This window comes from Coregonus clupeaformis, chromosome 18, assembly GCF_020615455.1.
Source record: "Coregonus clupeaformis isolate EN_2021a chromosome 18, ASM2061545v1, whole genome shotgun sequence".
Taxonomy (NCBI): domain Eukaryota; kingdom Metazoa; phylum Chordata; class Actinopteri; order Salmoniformes; family Salmonidae; genus Coregonus; species Coregonus clupeaformis.
Genome location: NC_059209.1, coordinates 25,753,522 through 25,778,424, shown reverse-complemented (window position 1 = coordinate 25,778,424; position 24,903 = coordinate 25,753,522). Strand labels below are relative to the sequence as shown.

General features: G+C 44.8%; 1 protein-coding gene across 6 annotated transcripts in view; it reads right to left on the bottom strand.

Moving 5' to 3' along the window:
* LOC121530631 (autism susceptibility gene 2 protein-like) overlaps positions 1-24,903 on the bottom strand; it is a 375,807-nt gene that overhangs the window by 275,580 nt on the left and 75,324 nt on the right. For all 6 annotated transcript variants that reach the window (XM_045226824.1, XM_045226825.1, XM_045226826.1 and 3 more), the window contains exon 2: positions 11,718-11,981. In XM_045226824.1, the coding sequence (XP_045082759.1) occupies positions 11,718-11,981 (264 nt within the window). The remainder of the gene's footprint in view (positions 1-11,717; positions 11,982-24,903) is intronic.

The window sequence follows — 24,903 nt, the reverse complement described above, 5'->3', positions numbered from 1 at the left end:
GAGAAGGGCCTTGGTCAGGGATGTGACCAAGAACCCGATGGTCACTCTGACAGAGCTCTAGGGTTCCTCTGTGGAGATGGGAGAACCTTCCAGAAGGACAACCATCTCTGCAGCACTGCACCAATCAGGCCTTTATGGTAGTGGCCAGACTAAAGCCACTCCTCAGTAAAAGGCACATGACAGCCTGCTTGGAGTTTGCCAAAAGGCACCTAAAGACTCTCAGACCATGAGAAACAAGATTCTCTGGTCTGATGAAACCAAGATTGAACTCTTTGGCCTGAATGCCAAGCGCCACATCTGGATGAAACCTGGCACCATCCCTATGGTGAAGCATGGTGGTGGCAGCATCATGCTGTGGGGATGTTTTTCAGAGGCAGAGACTGTCAGGATCGAGGCAAAGATGAACGAGTAAAGTAGAGAGAGATTCTTGATGAAAACCTGCTCCAGAGCACTAAGGACCTCAGACTGGGGCGATGGTTCACCTTCCAACAGGACAACAACCCTAAGCACACAGCCAAGACAACGCAGGACTGTTTCCTAAATAAACTAAAGTAACACAATAAAATAACAATAACGAGGCTATATGCAGGGGGTACCGGTGCCAAGTTAATGTGCGGGGGTACAGGTTAGTCGAGGTAATTTGTACATGTAGGTAGGGTAAAGTGACTATGCATAGATAATTATGGGTTATTGTGTGTAGATTGATTTTTAACCATTTAACCAATTTTAGAATAAGGCTGTAACATAACAAAAGGTGGAAAAAGTCAAGGGGTCTGAATACTTTCCGAAGGCACTGTAAATGGCAGCATGTATAGCACATAAAAATAAAATGACAGCCTGTATATGTGAGATGATGAAGATTGTTGTTAAACTGTAAAAGACATGGAATGTGAGTACTAGCTCACAGACTATACAAGCCTATACAGATGATGATAGACTGATTTTGAAATGTGTCATATTATACTTTGAACATATATTTGAATTTGAATACTAAAACATATTTCATACTATTCCCGTAGTATTTCATCTTTCACTAATCCTTAATTGTACTTGTTTATAGAAAAGGGCTGAACAACATACAGTAGATGGAATAATTTGACCTTGGATTACAACAAAGGTACAGTAAGTACACAATGGTGTTGTTAACAAGGTAATCTGAGCTGCAGCGCTGGACTGTATTATAATGAACAGCATACCCATATGAACCACTGTTTTACATAGGCATTTTATTATCTATTACAACACACCACAGGACACATCACCACGACACCTGCATCACGGCACTGGATCTGCTGCTGCTGCACCTGCTTTACCAAATAAAACAACTCAAGACGCCTTGCATCGCATGTGGCTTTGCAAGATGGAAGCAGAACTTCTTTTACTTCTCTATTTTTCAAATGGGAACAGTGACCCCCAATGGATGGCTAGATCCTGAAAATCCCCAGGAAAGGGTTCATATCTCCAGCTTTGAATTACCCTCCCCAACTGGTACCTGCAGTACCTCCCATATACAGCAGGGGTCAGTGTTGTACCACAGTATAACCAGGCATCTGCAGTGGGGCTAAAAGGGGAACTAACTGTGCAGCTCAGCTCAGCTGATAAGATCACATCTGTTTCAGTGACACCATTAATCCCATTTAATCCATCTGAGTTTATATCCATCTTTGCTGGCCCCCAAACACAGGCTATGAAAACAGGCCAGGGGCCTCACAAATCCTTGAATGTATTGACCCTAATGGTCTAATTTGGACCACAATGGTGCTTAAACACATTTTACATTTACATTTTAGTCATTTAGCAGACGCTCTTATCCAGAGTGACTTACAGGAGCAATTAGGGTTAAGTGCCTTGCCCAAGGGCACGTCGACAGATTTTTCACCTAGTCGGCTCAGGGATTAGAACCAGCAACCTTTCGGTTACTGGCACAACGCTCTTAACCACTAAGCTACCTGCCGCACACATACACACACACATACACACACACACACACAAACATATGCACACATGCAAACATACTAGCACGCAAGGACACTCACACACCCACCCATCCACCGAACCACATACACACACAGTCACACACCCACCCTTCCATCCACCCACACGCACACACACACACACACACACACACACACACACAAACACACACACACACACACACACACACACACAGTCATACACACACACAGACACACATGCAAAAGAAAGCACATTACTCTTAAAGCCAAATAATGATTAATGGAATCATATGAAGTAGTGCGTATTTGTATACATTATAGACATAATAATGTTCCTAACCACGGTATGAAGAACACTATCTGTAATCAATGTACAGTTACAGTATAATAGCATGTCAGGTACATAACAGCTCATCAATGCACCTCTCAGTGTTTTCTCCCAGTGAATGACCAAGCCTGTCTGTTGTCTTCCCTCTTAGTGGGCCTGTCACAACAGACAGGGTTCCGACATAAGAGCTCTTAAAGTCATAATGGGTTCCCCTTTCAGCAGGCACACAGTAGTCCCCCTCTCCCACTATAACAAACACTAACGCCTAGCTCTCTCCCTGGCAGAAATAATACGCTGTAATAGAGTAACTCACACAAGTGGCTGTCTGCCTGCCTGTTCTGCCTGACTGACTGCTTACCTGCTTACCGTCCTGTCTGTCTTCCTGCCCGTCTGCTCACCTAGCCAACCTGACTGCCTGTCTGTATGCCTGCCTGTCTGCCAGCCTGCTCTGCCTTCCTGCCTGTCTACCTGCTAACCTGGCCTGCCTACCTGTCTGCCTGCCTACTCTAGTTTTAATCAAATCAAATCAAATGTTATTTGTCACATGCTTCGTAAAGAACAGGTGTAGACTAACAGTGAAATACTTACTTACGGGCCCTTCCCAACAATGCAGAGAGAAAAATAGAACAATTATAGAAAAGTAATAACGCGTGATAATAAATACAGAATGAGTAAAGATAACTTGGCTATATACACAGGGTACAGTACCGAGTCGATGTGCAGGGGTACGAGGTAATTTAGGTAGATATGTACATATAACTAGGAATATAGTGCCAAAAAAAGTTTGTGCAAAAAGGGTCAATACAGATAGTCCGGGTAGCTATTTGCAGTCTTATTGCTTGGGGTTAGAAGCTGTTCAGGGTCCTGTTGGTTCCAGACTACCGTGCGGTAGCAGAGAGAACATTCTATGACTTGGGTGGCTGGAGTCTTTGACAATTCTTAGGGCCTTCCTCTGACACCACCTTGGTATAGAGGCCTGGATGGCAGGGAGCTTGGCCCCAGTGATGTACTGGGCCGTCCGCACTACCCTCTGTAGCGTCTTGCGGTCATATGCCAAGCAGTTGCCATACCAAGCAGTGATGCAGCCAGTCAAGATGTTCTCAATGGTACAGCTTTAGAACTCTTTGAGGATCTGAGGGCCAATGCCAAATCCTTTCAGCCTCCTGAGGGGGAAGAGGCGTTGCCGTGTCCTCTTCACGACTGTTTTGGTGAGTGTGGACCATGATAGATCCTTAGTGATATGGAGACAGAGGAACTTGAAACTCTCGCCCCGCTCCACTACAGCCCTATCAATGTGAATGGGGGCGTGCTCGGCCCTTCATTTGTAGTCTACGATCAGCTCATTTGTCTTGCTGACGTTGAGGGAGAGGTTGATGTCCAGGCACCACACTGCCAGGTCTCTGACCTCCTCCCTATAGGCTGTCTCATCGTTGTTGGTGATCAGGCCTACCACCGTTGTGTCGTCAGCAAACTTAATGATGGTGTTGGAGTCGTACGCGGCCATGCAGTCATGGGTGAACAATAAGCACGCACCCCTGAGGGGCCCCCGTGTTGAGGGTCAGCGTGGCGGATGTGTTGTTGCCTACCCTCAGTCCAGGATCCAGTTGCAGAGGGAGGTGTTCAGTCCCAGGGCCCTTAGCTTAGTGATGAGCTTGGAGGGCACTGTGGTGTTGAACGCTGAGCTGTAGTCAATGAACAGCATTCTCACAGGTGTTACTCTTGTCCAGCTTCATCTGTGGATCTGTTGGGGCGGTATGCGAATTGGAGTAGGTCCAGGGTGTCTGGGATGATGGCGTTGTCCTCTGTAGCTCAACTGGTAGAGCCCGGCGCTTGTAACGCCAAGGTAGTGGGTTCGATCCCCGGGACCACCCCATACACAAAAATGTATGCACGCATGACTGTAAGTCGCTTTGGATAAAAGTGTCTGCTAAATGGCATATTATATTAATATATGTGAGCCATGACAAGCATTTCAAAGCATTTCATGGCTACAGATGTCAGTGCTACGGGGCGATAGTCATTTAGACAGGTTACCTTGGCGTTCTTGGGCACAGGGACTATGGTGGTCTGCTTGAAACATGTAGGTATTACAGACTGGGTCAGGGAGAGGTTGAAAATGTCAGTGAAGACACTTGCCAGCTGGTCAGCGCATGCTCTGAATACACGTCCTGGTAATCTGTCTGCGGCCTTGTTAATGTTAAGCTGTTTAAAGGTCTTACTCACATCGGCTACGGAGTGCGTGACCACACAGTTGTCCGGAACAGCTGATGCTCTCATGCATGGTTCAGTGTTGCTTGCCTGAGGACAGAAGTGTCCAGAAACCCAACACTGAGGTGCAGAGTTCTCTTCCTTTACATGAAAGGCTAGAAAACGTGATCCTCAATGGAATCAAATGGCCTAATTTACAAACATTTTGTAACCCAGTTTCCCAGAATAGTGAACGTGGTGCAGTCTGTGTGTGTGTGTGTGTGTGTATGTGTGTGTGTGTGTGTGTGTGTGTGTGTGTGTGTGTGTGTGTGTGTGTGTGTGTGTGTGTGTGTGTGTGTGTGTGTGTGTGTATGTGTGTGTGTGTGTGTGTCTGATGTTGTGTGTATGTGCTCGGTTTGAGGTCAAATGCGAGACCACACATTTCCTGTGCGCAAACACATGCAGTACAAGTATGATGCTTTAAAGACTTAAAATGCTGATGAACTGACACACATCTAATTATATACTATAGGGAGATTACATACAGGAATACACCGTTTACTGAAAATGATGCAGATGAACTGAGCTTTTCTTGGTCTGATTGACAGTTAGTTTTCGAAGAATGTCTTGAAAGATCTTATTTGCTCTAGTTTAGCAGCTTCTCAGATTGTATCTGTTGACATTCTTTTTTTTCCAACTGACACAATGTTGTGTGGCAATAAATGAGGCTCTGTTCTAGAGCCGGGATGATAAATAAAAAATGATGGTGATAACCAAACCAACCACTTATCGAGAACATTTTATTGATATCAATCATCACGATAAGTAGCCTATACTACAAGAATGGGACATTTGAAATGAAATAGATCTGCTACTATGGCTGATTGCTAACGGGCCAATTGATACAGTAGCTACATCATTCAAAGTAGTAGTAGTTGTTTTTAGTGTAATATAAAAACTTAACTGAGGTGCACATTAATGTTATAAACGTATTGTTGTATTTATCGTTATCGTGATAATTCTGTCAATATTTCATGATATGTATTTTTGTCCATATCGCCCCGCTCTATTCTCACTTTTATACTTATATTGAACAACTATACCATTCAATGTACGTATACATTTATTATCACAGCGCTTAAGAAATACCTGAAACCAAAATGACTGCATATAATCACTTCCATCAGCCCATTAAAAAGCATTATGCCTGCCTGACACCACTATAGATCAATCAAAACATAAAAGCAACGTCAGTCAAATGTTAGATCTAAAAGCCGGTCTACAGCAGGTGCGTGCCTCCCCAGGCCGGTCTAGTCACTTAGACCATTTCCGCACCAGACCTTACATAAAGGCCATGTCTCTTCAACCTTGCTAATTCAATGTTCCCTGCCTTAACTGTCCCTGAGTGCTACTGCTGGGTTTTCAACATCCTCTACCCCAGCTGCAGCAGGCTGTAGCTCAACAAGGATGGACTGCTAGAGGAGAGGAGAGGTGGGATGGTGTGTGTGGGTGCGCGTGTGAGTGCGTGTGTGTGAGTGCATGGGTCCTGCACTGCTCCCGCTACGCCCCGGCCAAATGCCTAACATGTCCCGGCATTAATCAAGACTTGCCGCCCCATGCAATATTCACCTGATCTAAGCGCGGCGGGCCAGAGGTTGTCGGAGCTGGGTGTGTGAGTGATTAGATTTGGGCTGTGTTTTTTCCTCTCTCTTTTTAGCTGAGAACCATGCAGTGCTGAGAGTTTGATGTGTTGGCCCAGGGGACCTGTGGAATAATGGAGCTGCTAGAGAAAGAAGAGTCCTGATAGGTCCAGTAGTTCTGGAGTACAGTAGGCCTGGGTCTAGGGCCTGGGGTTGGGGTATAAGGCTGGGGGATGGTGTATAGGGTTGGAGTAGGTTTGGTGCAGGGACTGGGGCTAGGGCAGCAGTTATCAGAGCCCCACTACTCAGTGCAGAATAATTTAGAAATGTAACTGTAATGGGGCTAGGGGTTAGGGCTACGGGTTAGGGCTAAGGACTAGGGGTTAGGGCTAGGGGCTAGGGCTAGGGGTTAGGGCTAAGGACTAGGGGTTAGGGCTAGGGGTTAGGGCTAAGGACTAGGGGTTAGGGCTAGGCGTTAGGGCTAAGGACTAGGGGTTAGGGCTAGGCGTTAGGGCTAAGGACTAGGGGTTAGGGCTAGGGGTTAGGGCTAAGGACTAGGGGTTAGGGCTAGGGGTTAGGGCTAAGGACTAGGGGTTAGGGCTAGGGGTTAGGGCTAAGGACTAGGGGTTAGGGCTAGGTGCTAGGGGTTAGGGCTGGGGCTTGGACTAAAGTACATTTTCCCCCTGCTACCCAGACATCCCTTGGCACCTTGGGAAGAGGCTGTCGTCCAAAAATAAACACGGTGAGCCACACTAGAGCCTGCTGGGGAGGCTGGAGTCCTTAGACAAACTCCGGAGTGTGGTCGGAAAGCCTCTCAGAGCAGAAAATAAACATAATTTAGATTACTCTGGTAACACCTTCAGCCAATGGATTTACACCAGTCAGAGTAGCTAAATTGAGATTTTATATTGAAATGTTAGTGAGAAACTGTCTACAAAGTCTAGCCTGTTCCTCATATGACTCTTTGCTAGATTAAGTTTAGACAATAATATACTTTAATACTTCATTGACATCCTCTGAGAAAATGATCTGCACAGTCTTGTATGTGCTACATAAATACAGAATATTAGATAATATAACATAATGCCATTATTAAATCTTGCTTGTTTTTTATGCTGAGCTAACAGTTGCTATTCTACTTCAACTCATCTGACAGCACAGATACAGGGAGGGAGGCAGTGAGAGCAGAGTGCCACTGCCAGCTAAGCACTCTTCTCCTCTATTCTCTTCTCTTTGATGCAGCTGCAAAAGACAATTAGCCCCAGCATCATGCATATGTGTACGCGTTACAAGCAGCCCACTAATCGGTCTGTCAACTTCTATTAGCACACGCCCTCCTCTGCTCATCGCTGTCTCTGACTGTCTCTTTATTCTTCCTCAGTGTGTCTAGACTACCCTGCAGAGTTCAGTACTGACGCCTCACCTGGAATGTGTTCATTAGGGCAAAACGTGTTGCAACGGAAAACGAAAACAAGTTCAGATAGTACCAGTACCTCCCTTTTAAACTCAATTTCAAACATTTTTCTTCCGTTTTGTAACTACTGAACATAACCCTAGCTCCAGCTCCATGCAGCCTTTCATTCCCAGATCTGTTAATAATGCCCCTGTTTGAGTCCCATTGTTAACCTGAATCACTGGGGCCAAGACCCTCTTATCACAGCAACATGTACAGCCATCAACCAATTACATAACACACATTCACAAAGAGCTCTAAATGGCTACATTACAGACCCAGACAGTAGTGGAGGAGTGCACTGCACTGAGGGCTGACCACTGGTGGGGTGGTGATGAGGGCCATTTGGAGAAAGACTGTGTGTTCTGCTGCTGAGGAGGCGGAGGAAGAGGAGGAGGAGGGGGAGGAGGAGGGGAGGAGGAAGGGGAGGAGAAGGGGGAAGTGGAAGGGGAGGAGGGGGACCGTTACCCCGCTCCTCAGTAGCAGCAGAGTGACAGTGAACACAGCAGTTACCCCGCTACTCAGTAGCAGCAGAGTGACAGTGAACACAGCAGTTACCCCGCTACTCAGTAGCAGCAGAGTGACAGTGAACACACCAGTTACCCCGCTACTCAGTAGCAGCAGAGTGACATTGAACACAACAGTTACCCCGCTACTCAGTAGCAGCAGAGTGACATTGAACACACCAGTTACCCCGCTACTCAGTAGCAGCAGAGTGACATTGAACACACCAGTTACCCCGCTACTCAGTAGCAGCAGAGTGACATTGAACACACCAGTTACCCCGCTACTCAGTAGCAGCAGAGTGACATTGAACACAACAGTTACCCCGCTACTCAGTAGCAGCAGAGTGACATTGAACACAACAGTTACCCCGCTACTCAGTAGCAGCAGAGTGACAGTGAACACAACCGTTAACTATGCTCCAGTGAACAGTTCGCCCAGGCTAATCTGATCCCCCTCCCGGCTTAGTGCTTCAGAACATACCTAGATAGGCTATGCAGTATGGACCTAATCCTGCCTCCTCACACAGACAGACAGACAGACAGACAGACAGGCGTGTACAGGGTATACAGGATACAGCCTGATACACACACAGGTTTATAGACTGATAGTGTGGCTCTGGGTCAGTCCTGATGTCCAAAGGGTTTATAGTGGAGCTAATAGGCCAAAGAGGGTTTAGAACAGGGGTTGGAACCAAAATTATTTTCTAATCGTTTCGTTCTGAACAGAACCATTATTTTTTCCGTTCCACTGTTCCAACCAGCAAAATAAAGTTCTTAACCGGTTCGAACACCAAAAAAGTACCGGTTTATACCGGTTCCTTTCTGTTCCTTTTAAACCTCTGAATGTTTTTTTTTTCTTTCATTAAATTACTTCACCAATCATGCAATGCAGATAGAGCAGCTTGCTATGGAGTGGGCAAACTATAGCTCAGTGAGTTGTTTACATGTGGGATGGAAAGACAAGTGTAGAGCGCAAGATGCAACTGACATTTTTCGGGTGGGGAGAGAGCGAGAGAAAGTGGAGGAGGAGGCTTGGCTTGAAACGCTGGGCATCTTGTGATGACATGCATTATCTGAATTAACCCCACAGGATTATAGCTACGGAGGAGCGGCTTCTATGGAGGAACTTTGAATGTCTTTGAACTAGCTAGTTAGCTAACAAGTTTGTGTGTGCAGAGCGGCACCAGAATTAAAAACACATCTCACCTCATCTCCCACGGGGGGCCAGTATGAAAAAATAAATAAAAAATAATGTATGCACTCACTAACTGTAAGTCGCTCTGGAAAAGAGCGTCTGCTAAATGACTAAAATGTAAATGTAAAATGAGAGTATGATGTAGGGCTGGGCAGTGGGCAGGGCTGTTCTTTCACTACAGTCAGTGTTTTCATAACCAGTTGTGAGGTCATTGAAGATCACAAAACCCTTAGTTCTCAATTCATCATATAAAGGATTTTATAAAACAACTGTGATGTTGTCTTGCTTTAGTGAGAGGGAGCTACAAAACAACACAGTGGGGACAGAGACTGACGTGAGAGCGAGTCAGGCAAGGCAGGAGGAGAGAGGAGGAAGGTCCTACAGTAATTGCTGCAGTGGAGTAAAGAGTCTTAGCTAAGTGCACTCCTAATATTCGGCTGGTTCAGTGAGGGGGCAATAAAAGGCACACGGAGCTCCTCCAAATTCACTGACATCAAACACAGTGAATCTCTTACACACAGACATGATAGTTAGAGCCTTACTCTTAGGGCACATCCCAAATGGCACCATATTCCCTTTATATTGCACTACTATTGGCCAGAGCCCTGGTCAAAAGTAGTGTACTATAAAGGGAATAGGGTGCCATTTAGAACACTTCTCCTCTTTTGACCCCAGGGTGTTACTGTGAAAAATCTGTTGACAGTATTTGACCCTTCAACATCAAGCAGAAAGCTCTCTATTCAAGTTCCTTTAATAAGCAGCATGATCAGAGGGTCTTTGAAGGCTTTTATAACGACCCTCTCACTTCTCCTTCATATCAAAGCAGCTATATGGAAAACTACACACACGTACACGTACATAAACACTTTTATATCCAGATGGCTGCTTTGTTGAGGCTTCCTTCCCCACTACAATTACCACAGTATGAAAGTAGTGCGTGTGTGTGTTCGCGCACGTGTGTGTGTCCGTGTGTGAGTGCCTACGTATGTGTGTGTGTCCGTGTGTGAGTGCCTACGTATGTGTGTGTGTCCGTGTGTGAGTGCCTACGTATGTGTGTGCGTGCGTGTGTGAGTGCCTACGTACGTGTGTGTGTCCGTGTGTGAGTGCCTACGTACGTGTGTGTGTCCGTGTGTGAGTGCCTACGTACGTGTGTGTGTCCGTGTGTGAGTGCCTACGTATGTGTGTGTGTCCGTGTGTGAGTGCCTACGTATGTGTGTGCGTGCGTGTCATCGGGGAGGAAAGAACTAAGTTACCAGTGGGGAGAAGCGAGGATGATAAACAGTCACATGGCCTATAATATCCTCCGTTTTTTCAGTGGGAGATAAAACACAAAAGCTCTCAACAAACCCCATTCCCATCTGGAGCACCATGTTTTATATGCATTGGATTCCACAGGTGCTTTGGAGCTGCTTTGGGAGAGCCCGATAATCAAATCAAATCGTATTTGTCACACGCTTCGTCAACAACAGATGAAATGCTTACTTACGGGCCCAACAATGCAGAGAGAGAAGAAAATAGAGAAGTAATAGAATAATAATAACACAAAGAATAAATACACAATGAGTAACGATAACTTGACTATATACATGGGGTACCAGAGTCGATGTGCAGGGGTATGATGTAATTGAGGTAGATATGTACATATAGGAAGGGGTAAAGTGACTAGAATAGATAGATAATAAACAGTAGCAGCAGCGTATGTGATAAGTCAAAAGAGGGTCAATGCAGATAGCACGACTGGAGGAGAGAGAAGAGAGGAGGGGGGAGGTAGGGAAGGAGTTAGGGAGGTAGGGAATGAGTTAGGGAGGGAGGGAGGGGGAGGGAGGGAGATAGGTAGGGACACAGGGAGAGAGAGAGAGAGAGATTTTATTTGAATTATTAGGATCCCCATTAGTCGATGCCAATGGCGACAGCTAGTCTTACTGTGGTCCGACACATAATGAAAAAGACCTTACAGACAACATACTTTACAAAAAACATGAACATGTAGTGTGTGTGTGCATCTATCAGTTACACATACATGTCAGTACATACACACAACAAGTAGGTAATGTGGAGGAGAGGCGTCGTGAGAGAGAGCAGCAAACTGTTAATACTTAGATGGGGTAGGAATATATCTCCCTGTGCCAAACTCTGACTCTAATAGCAGTACAGGCTGCCCTCGTGCCATCAGTACTGGCATCAGTCAGTCTGGGCAGGGAGGAACTTCCAACACAGAGAGTGAATCATTGCAAAGTGCTGCCAGGATACATACAGAAAGAGAAACAACACTAACAACAGGACCACAATAGAATAATAAGCCTTCAGAATATGCATTCAAATGATCAAATCAACTGATGAATCAACCGCAATAGACCAACAGCACACAGCACTCAGTTCTCCCTTGTAAAACGAAGTCTGTCTTCTGACCCCAATGGGACTTCCTGGATAAATAAAGGTGAAATAAAACAGACCTGTTTGTTCTTCTTGGAGTAGGTTTTCTTCAGCAGCCTGTCATTCATCCTCTCCTGCTCTCTCTGGGCGTGGTTGATGAAGCCGTTCTCCAGGGGGTCTAGGGACAGGGGCATGACGTTCTCCTCCTCCTCCTTCTGTCTCTTCACCACCGTTTCCTGCTGCTGTTTCTCCTCTCTCCACCTCTCCTTCTCCTTCTTCTTCTCCTCTCTCCACCTCTCCTTCTCCTTCTTATGCTCCTGAGACTTCAGGGTCCCAGTCTTCTTCTAGAAGAGGAGAAGAAAAGCGAGAGCGAGGAGAAAGAGAGGAGAAAATAAATAGAGAGGAGAAAAGAGGAGAAGAGAGAGGAGAAAAGAGGAGAAGAGAGAAAGGAGAAAATAGGAGAAGAGAGAGGAGAAAAGAGGAGAAGAGAGAGAGGAGAAAAGCAGGATATTAGTGTCTGGATAAATATGATGTGGGGGTTGATGTTGGGGAACAGCCAAGTGCACAGTGGCCATGTTGGATTATTCAAAGCAGAAAGCCTATGTACAGAAACACAGTCAGTCTTAGACTGTCAAGACATGTTTAATCCAGTCAACAGAAGCACAATGCCTTCCAGAAGTCCCTAATCATATTATGGGTCTTTAATAAGCTTATGATGATAGGAAAATGTTATTGACTATACAGTAAATACAACAGTAATATACAGTAGAGTCTGGTGAATATTGTACAATCTAGTAAAAATGTCCCTTTGTTTGGCTTTATCACAGTCTGATAGCTACTGTCAGAGCCATATATTTAGATCAAAATATAAAATATATGGCTCTGGCCACTGTTACATCATGACCAGGCTAATTCCTCCTTCTGGTTGTCTGCTTGACTAATCTCTGGCTAATGTATAATATTGAACCTTTACTTAATCAGAAAAGAGCTTTGAGGTTAGCAACCTCTTCTGCGAGGGCGGCCTGCAAATAACCAGGGGATAACGTTGCTGCCAGAAAACAGATAACTATGGCTTCAGTTACATCATGGCATAGCTATTGGTAAACAAACAAAGTCTTTGAAGCGATGACGAAGGCTGTGAGGCTGATATGTAAAGTAAATAAATCACAGAAGAGGGCAGGGGAGAGACTGTCTGACTGGCGTTGGTGACACACCACTGCTTGAAGCCACACACAGGGCCCTGCACAGGGCTGTTAGTTCACAGAGCAACATCTGTTCTCCGCTGCATGGCTCTGCTAGGCTACATTACAGACACCCCTACCGTGATGAGTAGTGTGGAGAGGGAGAAAGAGAGAGAGAGAGAGAGAGAGGGAGAGAGAGAGAGAACAACTCCATCTGAATAGTAAAATAATTGGCTCTGGGGGGGGGGGGCAGCAGATGGCTATCACATTAGCGCCAACACAACAACACTGATACATTTACAAAGGTGCGTAAGCAAAGCCTTCCTCCAGGTCCTATGTGCTAGTTAGTAGGCACATCGAACACAAACACAAAGAATGAAATCCTCTCTTGGGTAAAAGTCTCGTCTCGTATAATATTATCTTGTCTCGTATATACTGACATCCAGGCCCTGAACGGTGCTCTTCACCTCCTCTAAGGCTGCACATTCATGTCTCATGAGGCCAGAGAGACAGCCAAACCGGGCTACTTGTCATGACATTCGTTCCCATGAGAGCCACATTTGAAGTGCTTTGACGAGACAAAGCGAGACAAACTGACAACAAAGGACATGAAAAGTGCTACCAGGTGTTTTCCCTCTTTAGGGGGTCTGAACCTTCACACGCCACCCATCAATATTCATCATCTCAAAAGAGGAGATTGGCAGTTCAAAGTAATTCAATTTGCATGCGAGACCCCACCTCCTGAGTTATTATTAATATAGGCATGTCTAGTAAACACACTTGGTGGTTGAGCTATGGGATCAATTATAATTACACTCACAGACCTGTGGAATCTCATTGATATTCTGTCTTGTGGTCTTGATTTGTGTGTGTGTGTGTGTGTGTGATTGTGTGTGTGTGTGTGTGTGTGTGTGTGCATCCGTGCATGCGTGCGGGCATGCATGCATGTATTTCATGGCAGGAGGAACACACAACCCATTAACATTCTAACGTTCACACTGTAACCTCCATGATGACCTAAATAATAACTTCTGCTTGGAAGACTCAAACAGCTTCCAACCTGGGAAACATACATATGCACGCGCCCAAGTGCACGCACACACAAACCGAGAGAGAGAGAGAGAGAGAGAGAAAGGGAATGGATTGGATTGGGATGGGAAATGGGCTCTGCTAGTCTGCACATACAGGCACAGTAACTGGAGAGACCGCTAGACTTTCCTGACCCTGGCGCGTTGCCGTGGCAACAGCATGTGGGGAGGGCGAGCTTTGTTGCCTTTCCAGATTGCACTAGGAGGGAGAGAGAGGGAGGGTGAGAGGGGGAGGAGAGGGGTAAGGGAGGGTGGGAAAGGCCTGTATAAAACCCACACAGTCATCCCAGCTACAGTATGGTAAACGGCCTGCATCTGATCATGGAGCAGTGGCATGCCCTGGGTTGTGGAAGCACACTGCAGACAGGCCCCATCGGGAGAGTAGTACAGCTAGTCAGCATCCTCTACCCTGGTTGTTTCCTGGGGTGCTTTTCACAGGACATGGATAAACCACAAGGCACCGGACGGAGAGAGGGGAGGTTCTCAAATGGAGTCCTCAGCCTCTGTGAGACAGCGAATGAGAGGGATAGAGAGAGAGTAGAAGAGCGAGAGAGAGAGTAGGAGAGAGAAAGGCAGAGAGAAAGAGAGAGAGAATGAATAGGTAGCAAGAGAGAGAAAGAGAGAGAGAATGAATAGGTAGCAAGAGAGAGAAAGAGAGAGAGAATGAATAGGTAGCAAGAGAGAGAAAGAGAGAGAGAATAAATAGGTAGCAAGAGAGAGAGAGAGAGAGAGAATGAATAGGTAGCAAGAGAGCGAGAGCGAGAGCGAGAGAGAGAGAGAGGGGGGGGCCTCCTGCCTGTGGTGTCTAATGCACATCATCACATTTCACCGGCACTTCTCTTTCCATCCGCAGTAATTATTTAGGAGACACAAAGAGCTCAGCTGGGGATCACTTCTTCTACATTAGAGGCAACAGAGGTTATAGGGGCATTTTTAAACAATGAGATACACTATGCCACCCACGGTGTGCTGACTTACAGAACCCCACTACTTAGACAACAGTTATCCTGCAGTTGTTTCTAATGGCATTTAAATGGTTTTGTAAAATGATGTAACCTGTTTCTGCTGTTTGCGTTTCAGTAATCTGTTAAATATGTTCATTGTGTTTTAATTAATCCCTTAGGATGGAGTCTGTGACAGCTTGAATACATGATCAAAGCTCTGTCGGTTTATTTAAGTAAATCCATAATTTCTCTCAATGGCAATGTCCATAAACAGACTATAAAAACATCACAGCATTGATCAAAATTATGTGTGTGTGTGTGTGTGTGTGTGTGTGTGTGCATGTGTAGGCAGGGAGTAATTCTCTTATAACCCACTGAGAGCAAACTATGTACTACTTATGTGTGGTCCCAATGGTTTTCCTGTCACAACTCAATGATAGCACCACCTCTCTGTGTCACAATCATACGGTTGGGTAACTTCTCTCCACTACAGCTGAGCAGCTTCTCACTACACTGATGGAACTGGGGCCCCCAGACCACCACAGGGGCCCGCCTGCAAAAGTACACAACACACACTGCTGCCACACACAAATATAAACCAACACACACTAACTCCTATCACACAGAAACAGACATGGGCATTTCTGTAAATAATGGGGCCAATGTGTGACATTGGGATCAACGTTTATTTTTATGCAGTTCCACATGTGTACTTAGAAGAATAAAAGTGAATATATGCAAATTGGCCCATAACTCCACCTATAAAACAACATAGGCCTAGGACTATACATCCTTTAAATATGATTCATACAGACATGATCATGAGAACGGTGAGGAATCAGCCCAAAACTACACGGGATGATTTTGTCAATGATCTCAAGGCAGCTGGGACCATAGTCACCAAGAAAACAATTGGTAACACACTACACCGTGAAGGACTGAAATCCTGCAGCGACCGCAAGGTCCCCCTGCTCAAGAAAGCACACATACAGGGCCGTCTGAAGTTTGCCAATGAACATCTGAATGATTCAGAGGAGAACTGGGTGAAAGTGTTGTGGTCAGATGAGACCAAAAATCTAGCTCTTTGGCATCAACTCAACTCGCCGTGTTTGGAGGAGGAGGAATGCTGCCTATGACCCCAAGAACACCATCCCCACCATCACACATGGAGGTGGAAACATTATGCTTTGGGGGTGTTTTTCTGCTAAGGGGACAGGACAACTTCACCGCATCAAAGGGACGATGGACGGGCCATGTACCGTCAAATCTTGGGTGCTTCCCTCAGCCAGGGCATTGGAAATGGGTCGTGGATGGGTATTCCAGCATGACAATGACCCAAAACACACGGCCAAGGCAACAAAGGAGTGGCTCAAGAAGAAGCACATTAAGGTCCTGGAGTGGCCTAGCCAGTCTCCAGACCTTAATCCCATTGAAAATCTGTGGAGGGAGCTGAAGGTTCGAGTTGCCAAACGTCAGCCTCGAAACCTTAATGACTTGGAGAAGATCTGCAAAGAGGAGTGGGACAAAATCCCTCCTTAGATGTGTGCAAACCTGGTGGCCAACTACAAGAAACGTCTGACCTCAGTGATTGCCAACAAGGGTTTTGCCACCAAGTACTAAGTCATGTTTTGCAGAGGGGTCAAATACTTATTTCCCTCATTAAAATGCAAATCAATTTATAACATTTTTGACATGCGTTTTTCTGGATTTTGTTGTTGTTATTCTGTCTCTCACTGTTCAAATAAACCTACCATTAAAATTATAGACTGATCATGTCTTTGTCAGTGGGCAAACGTACCAAATCAGCAGGGGATCAAATACTTTTTTCCCTCACTGTATAACGACAACTTACACTACCATAAATGCAAAGACAGAAAAGTAATGTAACGATTTTGGACAAATCTGTCAAGACACCAACCCCATGATAAAAGGTTAAACAGGTTTTAAATCAACTGGTGAATTTTGTTGAGTGCCTTGCAAAAGTATTCATCCCCCTTGGCGTTTTTCCTATTTTTTTGCATTACAATCTGTAACTTAAATTGATTTTTATTTGGATTTCATGTAATGGACATACACAAAATAGTCCAAATTGGTGAAGTGAAATGAAAAAAAGTCCTTGTTTAAAAAAATTCTAGAAAATAAATAATGGAAAAGTGGTGAGTGCATATGTATTCACCCACTTTGCTATGAAGCCCCTAAATTACATTTACATTTACATTTTAGTCATTTAGTAGACGCTCTTATCCAGAGCGACTTACAGGAGCAATTAGGGTTAAGTGCCTTGCTCAAGGGCACATTTACGTCATTTAGCAGACGCTCTTATCCAGAGCGACTACAAATTGGTGCATTCACCCTATAGCCAGTGGGATAACCACTTTACAATTATACCTTTTTTTTTTTCTTCTTTTTTTAAAAATAAGATCTGGTGCAACCATTACCTTCAGCAGTCACATAATTAGTTACATAAAGTCCACCTGTGTGTAATCTAAGTGTCACATGATCTGTCACATGATCTCAGTACATATACACCTGTTCTGAAAGGCCCCAGAGTCTGCAACACCACTAAGCAAGGGGTACCCCCAAGCAAGCGACACCATGAAGACCAAGGAGCTCTCCAAACAGGTCAGGGACAAAGTTGTGGAGAAGTACAGATCAGGGTTGGGTTATAAAAAAAATTCTGAAACTTTGAACATCCCACGGAGCACCATTAAATCCATTATTTAAAAATTGAAAGAATATGGCACCACAACAAACCTGCCAAGAGAGGGCCGCCCACCAAAACTCACCGACCAGGCAAGGAGGGCAGTAATCAGAGAGGCAACAAAGAGACCAAAGATAACCCTGAAGGAGCTGAAAGCGCCACAGCGGAGATTGGAGGATCTGTCCATAGGACCACTATAAGCCGTACAATCCACAGAGCTGGGCTTTACTGAAGAGTGGCCAGAAAAAAAGAAAAAAGAAGCAAACACGTTTGGTGTTCGCCAAAAGGCATGCGGGAGACTCCCCAAACATATGGAAGAAGGTACTCTGGTCAGATGAGACTAAAATTGAGCTTTTTGGCCATCAAGGAAAACGTTATGTCTGACGCAAACCCAACACCTCTCATCACCCCGAGAACACGACATGAAGCATGGTGGTGGCAGCATCATGCTGTGGGGATGTTTTTCATCGGCAGGGACTGGGAAACTGGTCAGAATTGAAGCAATGATGGATTGCGCGAAATACAGGGAAATTCTTGAGGGAAATCTGTTTCAGTCTTCCAGAGATTTGAGACTGGGACTGAGGTTCACCTTCCAGCAGGACAATGACCCTAAGCATACTGCTAAAGCAACACTCGAGTGATTTAATGGGAAACATTTAAATGACTTGGAATGGCCTAGTCAAAGCCCAGACCTCAATCCAATTGAGAATCTGTGGTATGACTTAAAGATTGCTGTACACCAGCGGAACACATCCAACTTCAAGGAGCTGGAGCAGTTTTGCCTTGAAGAATGGGCAAAAATCCCAGTGGCTAGATGTGCCAAGCTTATAGAGACATACCCCAAGAAACTTGAAGCTGTAATTGCTGTAAAAGGTGGCTCTACAAAGTATTGACTTTGGTGGGGTAAATAGTTATGCACGCTCAAGTTTTCCGTTTTTTTGTCTTATTTCTTGTTTATTTCACAATAAAATATATTTTGCATCTTCAAAGTGGTAGGCATGTTGTGTAAATCAAATGATACAACCCCCCCAAAAATCAATTTTAATTCCAGGTTGTAAGGCAACAAAATAGGAAAAATGCCAAGGGGGGTGAATACTTTCGCAAGCCACTGTAGCTATGATCCCCCCCTTATATCTTAATGTAATGACATGAAAAGAAATGGCAGATTATTCAATTATCAATTACTTATCAACAGCTGTAACAAAGTTGTCCGGTGTAGGAAATCCTCACTGGTACCCTAGTTTATAGAAAGACCAACAAATGTAATTAGTTTCAGGAAACTAGGCGTATGTCGCGCGTCACCATTTCACAGGAGAGGCATTTGAACGTCAACATTTATTTTTTATCAAAATGCGTTTTTGGGGAGAAATGCCTTCTGGAACATGTGAACTTTCATGTGCCTTAATAACAAACTTGTATGCCACCTGTAAATATGAATAAAATTGTGAAATTACGAGGCTAGTTGGTTTAGCCACGGAAAAAGACAGGAACCTTCCCGCTAGCCATGATTGGCTGAGACAATGGATGGGCTGGACATGCCGAGAGATGAGTTCGGATTGGTCTGCCATGTAGCACGCTTATGTCTATAACAAAGGACTGCTCAGTATGTGTAGGTAATCCTTTCTAACCTGGCTTTTTTGAAAGATATCACGAATAACTGCAAAAGTGTTGCTCTCCACTTTCTGGAGGACAGTGTTTTGAAATCAGTGGAATACCCGGTGGAAGCAGAGTATGATAGCTAAGGAGAAAATTATGCCGTTTGATTGTAAATATGTGGAGGGAATCGAAAAGAGAACACACAGAAGGCTGTTGTATAAAACACCTGTCTCCGGATTACATGTTCAAACTAAGGGAAACCATGGCATCTGTGACAGAGAGGGAGTAGCGTTCATCCATGTATATGGGTAAGAGAGTCTAGCTATCTACTTTTTCAGATATACGTTTCTAATTTTGTCAGAAAGTTGTTTTCATTGCAAGTTAAAACGTACTATTAGCTAGCTAGCTAACGTTAGCTGGCTGGCTCACTAGCTAGCGTTACGTGTATGATCTGTGTAGTAATATTATTCATATCTCAGAGCCATTTGTATTGCTAGTTATAGCCCAATGTTAGCTAGCTAGCTAACATTGAACTTAGTTGGTTAGCTACCTGCATATTCATGCAGGGTAGTAACGTTATGAGTTGGGATTATGGTTAATTGTTTAGCTAGCTAGCTACATGTCTAAACAAAAGACTCCACTATGCAAGTAATTATTTCACTCTACCGTTTACACCTTCTGTATCCTGTGCATGTGATAAATATACCAAATTTGTTACTGATATAGTCTGTGTTTACCAGAGACGGTAATGTGAAGAACAACATGACCTGCACCAAAGTCAAATTAGGATATAACGTTAGGCCAACAAGACAGTGTCCATGTTCTAAAATTCTCCGGTAGAATGCCCTGCTTTTATTTAGTCACACTCACAATCGTAATCAATTTTCTGTAATTAGCTTCCAATTAACTTGTAAATAATGATGTGAGTTTATTTTCCTGTAATAATGAATACAAATTAAGTTAAGACGTTGTCAGCTATATGATATGGTCATTATTTGAACTGGTTAGACAGCTAACTTAACGTTAGCTAGCTAGCTAACAAGCTAGAAACTAACCAAAACATTGTTTAGAAAGTTGCTTTTAGTTGCCTGGTTTTCTAGATTGACATATACTAAATTCATTTTTAAACGGATGGGTTTATTGGTGTTAAAATACACCAGTTATACTATTATGGACCACCAGGATGCTGATGTGATGCATGTGAATCCTCAAAGAGATGGGTGGGTTAATGTATGTGAATCCTCAAAGAGATGGGTGGGGCTAAGGTTTAAGAGGGTGGAACGATCCTGAATGGGTGTAGACAAAGAAGAGCTCTCCAGTGGGTGTACCAAAACATTAAAGGGCCAATTTCTCAAAGGTGGGGTTACAAGTTTATCAACTTTCAAAGCAGAATTACTTTCCCATTGTTCTCTGTCTCTATTTATGGTGTAAATCATGGATGGGCAACTTTGAAGGGGTTGGGGGCCACAAGAAATCTGAACTCGTCATGAGGGGCCGCAGTGGCTCGCTGGTCTGCGTACCGACATCCATACCCACACATGCAGTCAGAGCCGGCCCTAGCCTTTTTTATTTCATTTTATTTATTTATGTATCCTTTATTTAACTAGGCAAGTCAGTTAAGAACAAATTCTTATTTACAATGACGGCCTACCCCGGGCAAACCCGGACGACCACCCTATGGGACTCCCAATCACGGCCGGATTGTGATATAGCCTGGAATCGAACCAGGGTCTGTAGTCAGGGTCCCTGGCGGCGTAGTGTGTTACTGATGGTAGGCTTTGTTACTTTGGTCCCAGCTCTCTGCAGGTCATTCACTAGGTCCCCCCGTGTGGTTCTGGGATTTTTGCTCACCGTTCTTGTGATCATTTTGACCCCACGGGTGATTCGGGGCAAAGGGAGATTATCAGTGGTCTTGTATGTCTTCCATTTCCTAATAATTGCTCCCACAGTTGATTTCTTCAAACCAAGCTGCTTACCTATTGCAGATTCAGTCTTCCCAGCCTGGTGCAGGTCAACAATGTTGTTTCTGGTGTCCTTTGACAGCTCTTTGGTCTTGGCCATAGTGGAGTTTGGAGTGTGACTGTTTGAGGTTGTGGACAGGTGTCTTTTATACTGATAACAAGTTCAAACAGGTGCCATTAATACAGGTAACGAGTGGAGGACAGAGGAGCCTCTTAAAGAAGAAGTTACAGGTCTGTGAGAGCCAGAAATCTTGCTTGTTTGTAGGTGACCAAATACTTATTTTCCACCATCATTTGCAAATAAATTCATAAAAAATCCTACAATGTGATTTTCTGGAAAAAAATTTCTCAATTTGTCTGTCATAGTTGACGTGTACCTATGATGAAAATTACAGGCCACTCTCATCTTTTTAAGTGGGAGAACTTGCACAATTGGTGGCTGACTAAATACTTTTTTTCCCCACTGTATGATAACTGAGTGAGAGTGACTAACGAAATCAATGGGGGGTCCCCGGCCAGTAATATGACCATGATTACTACAAGTTTAGATACAATAGCTGGCTAGACTAATTTACCAATCTATACAATGTTTTGCTGACATGGGCTAATTGAGTGACTGTCAGTGACTGACATAACAAGAGAGAAGCTGCTGATATACAGCAACATTTTGAAATTGCAGCTTGTGTATTCTACTATTCTAATACTCAACATTAAGTTGAGACCCCGACTGAGTTACCCTTCATCCCTAGTGTAAATTATCATCACCTGCCGCTCACCACCCGTCCAGCCGCCCACCTGGATCCCACAAAACTAGGGTTGCAAAATTCAGGAAACATTCAATACATTTCCTGGTTTTCCAAAAATCCTGGTTGGAGGATTGCTAAACTACACAAAACAGAGAGATTTGTAACGACTTTTCAAAAATATTTAGCTCTCCTCACATCCGTTGACAGTGCATGCCTCCCGAGTGGCGCAGTGGTCTAAGGCACTGCATTGCAGTGCTAGCTGTGCCACTAGCGATCCTGGTTCGAATCCAGGCTCTGTCGTAACCGACCGGGAGACCCATGGGGCGGCGCACAATTGGCCCTGCGTCATCCAGGGTAGGGGAGGGAATGGCCGGCAGGGGTGTAGCTCAGTTGGTAGAGCATGGCGTTTGCAACGCCAGGGTTGTGGGTTCGATTCCCACGGGGGGCCAGTATAAAAAAATTATGTATGCACTCACTAACTGTAAGTCGCTCTGGATAAGAGCGTCTGCTAAATGACTAAAATGTAAATGTGTGGATTAGTGCTTGAATGGTGGACTGTTTCTGCACACATTAGCCACCGGTAAATCACTGTGATTTAAATTGCATTGATTTAGCTGAGCACCACCTAGCCGCCTTTATAGTACAACATCTGCAGTGTAGAGGCACTGCCCCCTGATTTAATGCTGCTGTCAGTTCAAACACACACAGATGTATACATGCACGCACAGGCACGGGCATGCATTCACATGCACACGTGAACACACAGACGCGAACACACCTCAAATTAAGTGGTAGCATACCCTTTAATTTACTCTGGCATACCTTCTTCAAGCAGAATCAGCAGGCTAAATCACTTTCTAAAAAGGACCGACTGCACTGAGCCAAACAGATAATCAGTCTTTGAACATAACGAACCACCGAGAAAAACACACACTTCTACATTGATCAATGTCATAATTGGCCCACCAATAGGATTAAATGAACCAGATCCGTTCTCTTTTGTTAACATATCTCATGTCATTTTCCTTTTCATGTACTTCCTCTCTCGACTAATCCCTACTCCACAGAAGTACATCAGTCATTCTGGTCTGTATAAAAGTCTGTTTGCCAGCCGTGGTCTAGGTCTAGGCAGAGAAAGGGCCAACAGCTCAGAGGTGTTCATCTACTCCAGGTCACTCAGTTACTCTGCTAGCCACTGGCCCAGCACCACTGCACATAGTAGGAGGTCTATTACCTCTCTCTTTTTTTCTCCCCACCCTCTCTCTCTCAATCTCTCTTTCTCAGTAAGTCACCCAACAGGGGGGAACTTGTTCGAAGTCATTTAAAAACATCCGGCAAGCCATCCATCCAGCCAGCGAGCCATCCAGCCTGCCTGCCTGCCTGCCTGCCTGCCAGCCATCCAGCCAGTCAAGGCTCTCATTAGTAACCAGGCCCCTGAGAGGGCTCCTGGGGAGACTGAAGCAGCCGCGCCCCCTCTCCCTCTCTCCCCCCTCTCCTCCTCCATCAAAGGGGAACTCTCCAGGCAGCAGGTCTCAGGATTTTCACCTCCATGTCCAGGCCCTGTCATCTTATCTGTAAACCCCAGCGAACTAGCAGCTCCACTCCCCATTCTTCTCCACTGCTTTCTCTCTCTCAGTTCTCTCTCTCATTTCTCTCTCTCTCTGTGCCTGCCTGTCAGATGACACCATCTGGCCTGGCTGGGTCCCGGGGTGAGGAGAGATGGGGGACATAGTGACAATGGGGTGGTGCAGTACAACAATAAACCCCACTGTAAATCTCTTTAATGAATCTGCTCTGACAAGTGCCCAGGAAACAAGAGATGCCTATCAGGGGCTGCACGTGCAACATCACTGACAGTGAAAGAGGAGGAGGAGAAGAGCGTGAACGACAGAGAGACATAGGACTGACTGGCTGGCTGGCTGACTGATTGGCTGGCTGACTGCATGGCTGCTGACTGGCTGGCTGGATGGCTGCTGACTGGCTGACATGATGCTTTCCTGGTTTCTGCACGGCAGCCAATATGGCCTGCGAACTTTCCGCCCACAGTCACAGGAAGCTTCCTGCTATTGCATTTCCCTCCTCAGCCCAGGCCCACACACTGGCCCAAAAATACATTGTGGTGTCAGTGACACATTCCACTGAGGCTCTCTCTCCCTCTTTCTTTCTCTCTCTCTTTCTCTCTCTCTCTTGCTCTCTCTCTCTCTGCGAAGGAGAGGAAGTGATAAGTCCAATTTCCTGTATGGCTGCCACCTCTGCAACACCTCCTTCCTGCTCCTACTCTCCTCAAAAGGCTTTGCAGAAACACAACAAATAACCAGGTATAGAGGCTAAATTAATCATCTTAACTGTACGATGATCAACAAATCAATCTGGTATACAGTGCCTTCGGAAAGTATTCAGACCCCTTGACCTTTTCCACATTTTGTCACGTTACAGCCTTATTCTAAAATGGATTAAATCAATAAAAATCCTCATCAATCTACACACAATACCCCATAATGACATAATGACAAAGCAAAAACAGGTTTGTAGGAATGTTTGCTAATTTATTAAAAATAAAAACAGAAACACCTTATTTACATAAGTATTCAGACCCTTTGCTATGAGACTCGAAATTGAGCTCAGGTGCATCCTGTTTCTATTGATCATCCTTGAGATGTTTCTACAACTTGATTAGAGTCCACCTGTGGTAAATTCAATTGATTGGACATGATTTGGAAAGGCACACACATGTCTATATAAGGTCCCACAGTTGACAGTGCATGTCAGAGCAAAAACATTTTACATTACATTTTAGTCATTTAGCAGACACTCTTATCCAGAGCGAGCACATACATTTTTTATAATTTGTTCATACTGGCCCCCCGTGGGAATCGAACCCACAACCCTGGCGTTGCAAGCGCCATGCTCTACCAACTGAACTACACGGGGCCCCCAAGAACACAGTGGCCTCCATCATTCTTAAATGGAAGAAGTTTAGAACCGGTCAAACTGAGAAATCGGGGAAGAAGGGCCTTGGTCAGGGAGGTGACCAAGAACCCGATGGTCA